Source organism: Hipposideros armiger, unplaced genomic scaffold (genome assembly GCF_001890085.2).
Source record: "Hipposideros armiger isolate ML-2016 unplaced genomic scaffold, ASM189008v1 scaffold_98, whole genome shotgun sequence".
NCBI classification, from domain to species: domain Eukaryota; kingdom Metazoa; phylum Chordata; class Mammalia; order Chiroptera; family Hipposideridae; genus Hipposideros; species Hipposideros armiger.
In genome coordinates this window covers 3221183-3229872 of record NW_017731448.1, presented here as the reverse complement: position 1 = coordinate 3229872, position 8690 = coordinate 3221183, and the positions used below count along the sequence as shown (strand labels likewise).

Sequence of the window (8690 nt, the reverse complement as noted above, 5' to 3'; positions counted from 1 at the left end):
TGCCCACCGGAAAAGAAGAAAAATACTCCCCAGACTGGTTCTGTCTTTAAGCTGAGATTAATACATATTTAATATATATTTAAAATATATATATTTTAAAGCCACAGAGTCATAAAATTGGATTCCTGGACATCTATGAGTTAATCCCCACTGAGTTACTGTGCCATCTGCGTGGCACAGCAGTTTGTCTCATCTACCTCCGATCAACCGCTTCTGCACCAGGAGAGACTCCAGGTGGACCCTGGGAACCACAGCCTTGGTGTGAGACTGGGGCCAGCACACGTGGCTCGTGCAGGATCCCGGGGACGAATACAGTGTCTTCCCGTGGTTCTTGTTCAGGTGGCAGCCCCACATGTTGTAGAATGCAGGGGTGTGCTGACACATTAAATGGAAGCTATGCAATTTTTATAATTTTGTGCCAAGTCACACATCATTTATAAGGTTCAAGTGGGAAGCAGTAGAAGGGATCAAGATTTTGAGAGAATTCGGGGGGGATAAATAACAACTGGATAAAATACTAGTGATTGAATTTGTTCCCTGAAAACTGGGGACATGTTTCGGCTTTTCAGTGTCAGTAGTGACAGTGGGTTCTGCAAGGGCCTGGCTGGGGTGCTCTGGATTATTCGACCAATGGAAAGCAGCATAGAAAAATCAAAAAACAAAGCGACTTAAATTGAGCACTGATACTTCCACTGGATGCTAGGATGCCAATAACACCCCCTTCTCCTCCCAAAACCATCTGCAAAGATAGAATTAAGCACATTAACATGGGTGCAATGCTGCACCACATGAAAAGTATTTCTAAGCAAGTCCTCTACTCACGTTCTCTCATGGAGAATCTGGAGATAAAACAAAAGAGATGTCTTATGGAGTCACTAAATAGAGAATTTAAAACAACAGTAGGTCAGTTGCATCGTTAGGTCTGGTTAATCAATCCACACGGCTGTAAGGTCCCTTTCTTTCAGAAACATCAGTGTATGAGTTTGCTAGGGCTGTGGTAACAAAGTCCCACAAACCGGGTGGTTGAGGACGACGGAAAGGGACTGTCTCACAGCTCTGGAGGCCAAAGCCGAGGTGCCGACGGGGCTCCCTCTGCAGGCCCAGGGAAGGGTCCGTTCAGGCCTCTCCTGGCTCTGGCAGCATACATCCAGTCTTCACACAGCGTCCTCCCTGGGTGCGTGTCCAAATACCCCCTTCTTATAAGAACCAGTCATACTGGGGGAGGGGTTCCCCTTCCTCGCTCACCAGGACCTCATCTTAACCCTCTTTCCAAACACGGCCACATTCCCAGGCTCTGGGGGCGAGGACTGCAACAGGGGAGGTTCTGGTGGACACGGTTGAACCCATGACAATCAGATGAGAAGGTTCAGGGTTGACCGCAGTCACACTTTCCCTTTTTACTAGCCACCGATGTCAAAACACAAGGCTTGGAAAAATCCAGAGTAAAATCTATTTTAACTTTTTTTAAAAGAACCAGATCCTTCAATAGCAACAGCCTCGGGCCTCGGATAACCTTGCGCCCTGTTGTGGGAGGCGCTGTAGTTCGATGGCACCCTGGCAGGCTGCCTCATCTCTCTGCCTGAGTGACAGCAACACACACACACACACACACACACACCACGCGGCCTCATTTGCCGACACTGAGGGAGGCCCGTGGGATGCCATCTGGAGGCCCTGGCACTGTCCAGTGACCTGGGCATCATCTGAACCTGAGGGCATAGAGCCTCCACGGGAGGAGCCTGGTGAGACCCCACCGTCACAGCTGCCTGCCCGAACAGGCCAGTTCTCCAAAAATCAGCCCATGTGGACAACAAATTGTCCAATTCACCGACTTCTTAAACACTGGTCTCTTTTAAACGTTTCTAAAGCCTACAGCAATTTGTACAGGAAGGATGGGCAGAGCCCTGGGGGGCTGTGAGGGCTCCGGCGTGTCCTCCCCATCTGTCTGACCCACCTCTGTCTTTCTGCTCCGTCTTCCTGACTCTCAACCTCCCCTTTCTTTTTCCGTCCCCTAGTCTCCCCACTTCTCCTTTGACCTGTGCGCAACTCCCTGACATCCCAGCTCTCCCACTTCCCTGATCCTGGCTCTTCTGACTTCCTCTGGGTTCAGCATCCAGCGCGTGCTGGGTATGGCTGTGCAGGATGTGCACTGCACAAAAGCGCCCTGCCAGCTCTGCTCGCCAACATCCATCTGGATGCCCATTTCCATTTTGTAAAAAGGGGGTTGGGGAGGCCTCCACATCAGCCATGCCTGTGCTTTGTATCCATTCTTCTCCACCTCTCTTGTCGCAGAGGGGCCCCCTCTATCTTGGCAACAGCTCCCCAAAACTACAGCAGCAGGGAACTTAAGAAAACACCAAATGTTCTTAAAATGTCACCGCAAAGTCAAAATGGAAACTGGTCAACTAAAATCATCCAAAGCTGTTAAATCTTCCCCATTTAATATGATTTGCTATAAACTTTAGAGAGAATTAAAAAAAAAATAACATGCTTGGGATAAGTTGGCAAGTTTGGTAAATTTCGCTCCGCTGCCTTGCCAAGCTGGCCCTGGGGCACACTTCTTCCTCACCAAAAGGACTGTTGAGAAGACACGTCCCACCCTGGTTCCTGGTTTCTGTTTTACCCCAAATCTGGAATCCAGGAGGAAGTCATGCTAAATCCCAGGGTTCCTCAGAGGTTGAGTTTCTGTAAGTTTAGCGTCCCCAGCTCCTGTCCCCAACAGGAAGGAATGCTGTTTCCGACTCCTTAGCGCAAGTTCATCCCCTCCATCCTCTGTCTGTGATCTCAGTGATTATCTACTAAAAAAACGCGGCCTTTTCAGAGCCATACTCATTATCGCCGTGCTTTCCAGTCAGTCACGTAAGCGATGGAGGTCATGGCTCTGCTGGGAGGCTCAGGGGGAAAACTGGCCGCTTGCTTCTGACCCCAGCGCCCACAGCAGCCTGGCTCCTTGTGATGCTGCCTTCTCCCAGCGGCTGCGTGCTGGCCGGCAGGGTTTCCTCCCCTGCGTGGCGGCCACACCACGAGCTCCCTCAGTGCAGCGTGCCATTTGCAGATGTGCTTCCAAAATCGATTTCAATTGCATCTACTTTCAACTCTGTGTGCCTTCATCCCACACAGCAGCTTCTGCATCTGCAGTCACCTGGCTAGACCCTGGTTTGCATTATGTCCCCCCTTCTTTGTTGCTATTGGGGAATTAATGTTCATCTGACAATTCTACCATTTTGAAGCTAATCTTCAGATAGACTAAAGCTGGCAAGTGTGGCAAGTTTGGCAAGCTGGTCCGCAGGCTTCCCAAGACGGCCCTGTGTCAGGGACAAGGAGGCCCCTGACCGCCTTTCCTCGTCCTCGCTCCCGTCGGGTGGTCTAGGAAATCAACCAGCACTTGGCCCAGCATTAGTCATGGCAGCTGGAAGGACTGAAGGCAAGACGCTAATAGGAAAACATTCCTTTTCTACTCTACACTAAATCCACCTCCCCTTCCAAATGGCCAGAAGACATTTGCCACTTTTCTTAAAACCCAGTGGTTCAAAACTCCTGGATAAGAAAGAATATGGAGGCAGGACCAACTTTTGGTGTAGGACAGGCATCCTACATTTAAATTGAAAATCTAGACTAGGGAATAAATAAATACGTGCGTTGTAGCATGCTGAAATGCTAGTCTCTTCTTAACTGTCCAAAGTGACACAGCCGTCATTTTCACAGGCAAAGAAAGGCGGAGGTTTAACTCTCAATATCAGGGTCTGAAGCGTGAGCCGTTCTGACGGAAAGACAAATGTTTGTTCTGGACAGCACATGTTTTTCTTCTTTTTTCTTTTTGTTTTTCTTTATTATTATTATTATTAGTTTCAGGTGTACAAAACAATGCAATCGTTATCCTTTTCAACACATGTTTTTCTTTGAGTGTCTGCGGAATCCGTGGGGCCAACTCTTCTCAGGGGCCCAGGGAAAAAGAAACAGCAAGCTTGCCCCAAGAAGTAGCCCCAAAGGGCGCTAGTCCTCAGAGATGCACAGAAAGCTGAGGACCCTTCGGGAAGCGCGTCTTCTGTCCTGACTATCATCCACCGGAATAAACACGAAGGGTTCTGCTCTGGGGTGTTTCCATGACCCTTGACACATTAATTTCCTGACATTAAGAAGTTATAAAATTAAAAAAATGAAAACAGACTCCAGAGTAAAAAGCCTCTTAACATCTTGAAAAATAGGATTAAAATGAATCTAAATAAGGAGATTGTCACTCACCAGGGTGGGTGCCATGGTACCTTTCTGATCTTTATCTCACAGTTAAGTATTAATTAATTCATGTATTTATTAACTACTTATTGTGCACCTTCTGTGTCAGGCAGGCTGTTAGGTCCTGGGGATAAAAGGTGACCAAGTCACAGACCCTGTTTTTGGGAAGTTCCCAGCCCATAAGGAGTAATAGATGTAAAAAACCGAATATGGTGAAGTGCCATAAAAGGTATGTACACATTGGGGCCAGCCGAGTGGCTCAGTTGGTTAAGAGCTCGCTCAAGAGTTTGAGCTCTGAGCAAGAGCGGTTCAAGTCCCAGCCCGAGCTGAGCTGCCAACAGGTGGCAGGACGGCTCAGCTAAAAACAAACAAACAAACAAAAAAAACGTATGTACACATTACAGCGACAGCTTAACATTTAATTTAGAAAACAAAAAACCCTTTCATTTCTTTTCTATGCATCTTTTAACCACAATTCCTTTAGTCGAGATGTTGGGCCAATTACCTGAATTATTATAAGTGTGATGTATGTGAGACACTTCATAAGCTGCAAACTCAAATACCACTGTTTTCAATGTTGACGAAACCATGGTTTCAAATATGGTGGCAAGTGCCCCAGGCTGGAGCCTGGGCCAGACATCTGTTTCTGCTCCCAGGCAACAGGGCCCTGGAGATGAGCCTGCAGGGCTGGCTTCTAGCTGGTTCTATCACTGGGTCCTTGGGCAAGTCACTTACCCTCTCTGAGTCATTTCCTTTCCTAAACTATGATGGGTCTTGACTAGTTCACCTCCAAGTTCTTTTCCAACAAAGGACTCTGAGTCTCTATTTCTGTGGTGGACAGCTACCCTGAGATACTTCTTGTTAGGGATGATAGGATTAGAATAATTAAATAAATCAAACCTCTCCATGGGAAACCCAAACCTTTTTCTAGATCTCATGTAGCGATCATGTCAAAGTAAACCAGTTGTCCTTGTTTTAGAAGTACAGATGACTGCCCGTGAGCTGAAGGAGAAGGCATATCCTTAAACCCAATCTGGTCAAGTTCTCCCCTGATCGGACTCACCTGTCGCGGTGGGCAGATGTGTTAATGGAGGGAAAGGTTGCAGAGCCCGTAACAACCCAACACTTCTAGATTTCTATGCGGATGAGGTCCAAGTCACAGAACCTGGCATTCAAGTCAACTCAGCTTTCGACTTCCAGTCATTTAACATGTTCTCCAAAAGCTGAGGTCTGTTCCTGGAATAAAAACCTTCTCCCTGTTTCCTAAAATACTCTTTTAAACAGTTTCAAGGTTGTTCACTGTTTTGCTAATATTTTAGGGAGTTATGGAAAAACTTGCACACCATAGAGAGAAATAATAATGTAAGCAGGGGAGCAGGATTACCCGGGGTAACCTGTCTCGACTCCAACAGGCACGCTACCAGAAATTCCTGCTAGGTCACTGTTTCCATCCCCGTCTCCACATGGTTCATAAAGGATGGACCGGATTGGGGGGGCGGGGTTAGGGTGACGGGTGGCTGAGGACATAAGGTCACGACTGGGTGTCAGAGGTGTTATGTGATGGGCTATTTGTCTCATGCTGCCCTTGCTACAGTCCTTTCAGGGTTTGGATCAATGGATCAAATATTAAGCTGTGGGCTTTGAAAAATACCCATTAAATGTTTAACACATACAGAGCTTGATTTTAAAGGACTACTGCCAGGATTTGTCAAGCTAAATAGTTCTTGTGATAATGGTAAGAAGGACAACAGTGGCTGTGTCCCTGTCACCAGTGTAACCCAACCCCTTTTACTGCCTCAGGTCCCTGCTATCAGTCACTTATGAAGAGAACTGCACACACCCAGGCATTTCTGAAACATACTTATATTGTACAAGAGAAACGCAGAATTTCTACAGGACTTAACAGGAAACGTGTAACCACCACAACAAAACAAGAAAAACTGAACTGAGTTCAAAAGACCTGGATTTCTTTTTATCCTCTCCTCATCTCCACCTTTAAGACCCAAAGGGAGCAGTCTACAATGCCAGTTTGTTTATAGATGTTATGCGTTTTTTTTTCTACTATTGATGTGTTATGAATGACCTGAAATTATATACCAAGTGCTTTAAATAATACAGCGTGTAAGTATTTTTCTCCATGTTTTTTGAACATTTGAATTATTCATGGGAGTTGATAAAGGAAGGACGTGTGCTGTTTACTGAAGGCTGTGCAAAGGCACCAACAGGCCCTGTCAGCAGCGCAGTGGGACCCACACCTGTTCACACCTGTGAAGATGGCACAGAGCCTAGGACGCAGTGGGTGCCCATAAGTGCGTGCTGAATAGTGAATAAGTAAGGAGGAGACACCGGCGTCATTGTAATTAGGAAAGGAACTTTCCCCGGGAAAACTGAAATATCACCAATTAAATTTGGAAAAGGGACAGGGATGGTAATACAGTTGACTCTGGATGTTCAAAGATGGGCTGGAAATTATTCAGCAAGACAAGAGTATTGTTAAAATTAATGGCAAAGTCAGCCTTTCTTCAGCATTTACGAAGTCCCGAGGAACGCCAGAAGTCGACCCTTTGTTCCTAGATGCAATAACCTCCTTGAATAGCAATCACTCATATTTTGGGATCAAACTGTTCTGAAGAGGTTGTTCATTAACCTAGTACAGCATCGCATTATGCAATACAAGACGTCTCCCTTTAAAAGAACCATCAAAATTCGCCTTTTCCAAAAACACGAACAGGGTGGGGGCTGGTCTCTCTCCTTACCGTTAGCGACAAGGCCATGCACACGAATGTGAACTTCTTGATGTGGGCCGCTGTGACCGTGCTGCTTGTGCTCACCAGTTTATTGCTGGGGTTATTCTAGAAGGGAAAAAGACGACACTGGTGACTGGGCTCTAGGTTATCCTTGTCATCCCCTCCCTTTGGTGCTCACCTAGCCTAGTCCAGGGCCTTGGCCCACAAGTCCCCTCCTGACCACTGTGGGCATCTCCCTGAATGCCATGGCCCTGCTCTGCGACGCTTGGGCCTTCTCCCATCCACTAAATGGACTGAGCTGGAGTGGGCACTCAAGGCCTTGCTTGCCCTCACCCAGACTCACATCCCTGCCATGGCTTCTCAAACTGAATCCCGAAGGAAACCTCTTGCTCTCCTAACACACTTGGTGCTTCCATGTTTCTGTGCCTTTGTTCTTCCTTCTCTCATTGGATCTTCTAATCGCCTAAAACATCCCTTTCTTTAAGGCACACCATCTTACTGTCCATCTCATCCTGAAAGCCTCTTTGATCTTTTTCCCTCCGAACTGCCTCTGGGTCCCTTCCTGCAATGCCGACCACCGGGAGCTCTCTGAAGGCAGGTCCGGCGTCCTGGCCTCTTTTCAGTAGCCCGTGTCAAAGCCCCTATGAGGTGTGGGCTTGCTCTCTGAGATAAAGGACTGTGTATCTCACCCATCTCTTTAGCTCTTGCAACTTAGCACAATCTTTCCTGAGTAGAGAAGGTGCTCAAAAGCCTTTGTTAAACTGAATTTGAGCAAATGATGCAGAAGGCTCAGCTGTCCTCCTCCACATCCCTGAATCTGAGGCTTGCTGAAGCCAGCCCAGTGCCACTGCTAAGTGTGCCCATCACCCAGTGTAAATGAGTGCCTGGCCCTCGATTCTGAAATCCAGCAGCGAAACATAACCCCTGCCTTGTTATGGACCCAATTGGTCCCAGAGCTGACTAATGAAGATGTATCTCGAGCACGTGGCTCCCGCGTCCAGCCTATAGAAGCAGAGATACTACAGGTTCCACTCGGAAAAGAACTTTTGATGTTTCCTTGACTTTGCAGCCTAAGGCAACCTCTCCAATCCCTTCCCCCTGCAGATGCCACCTGCACAAACTCTGGGTGAGCTTACATTTCATTTCCAGTCTCTAAAGCATATCTACTTTTCTGAATGACAGACTGTCATGGCAGTGGGTGGGACACCTGCCTGTCTCCTGTCACCCCAGGCATCTGTGAGAATGGTGCCCTGGTGGTGGGCTGAGGGAGAAGGTGGCTCCACTGGAAAGAATTAGGCAACCTCAAAACACACACGCCTCCCATGGTGACAGGAACGTGCACACTCCATTGGGTGCACTTTTATTTTTAAAATAGTAAATATTTCTGCACATATGGCTGGAATAAACCAGCATGCGTCATGAGATTGGCATCTGCCTTTCATGTCGTCTGCCCAATCTGCTTAGAAATACACCCCTGCACAGACCATAACTGCGCAGTAGAGAGAATCTGTACTAGCGGAAAACTCTCCCAATTCAATATTTAGCTAGAACCATCAGAAGCTATGTGAGGAATGTGAATCCATTCAGGAACCCACAAAGAGGCTGAGGATTTCGGCTGTCAGTGCAGCACATTCTGGAATTCCACACGGAGGTGTCTCAGATTTGGGTGAATAGATGCCTTCACAGAAGTGGCTGAAAGTAGCTCAGTGG

General features: G+C 47.3%; 1 protein-coding gene across 1 annotated transcript in view; it reads right to left on the bottom strand.

The window, feature by feature from the left end:
- The window catches only part of ANKH (ANKH inorganic pyrophosphate transport regulator), a 136721-nt gene that overhangs the window by 19388 nt on the left and 108643 nt on the right, over window positions 1-8690 (bottom strand). Inside the window, exon 8 of the mRNA XM_019646211.1 lies at window positions 6990-7085. Within this exon, the coding sequence (XP_019501756.1) occupies window positions 6990-7085 (96 nt within the window). The remainder of the gene's footprint in view (window positions 1-6989; window positions 7086-8690) is intronic.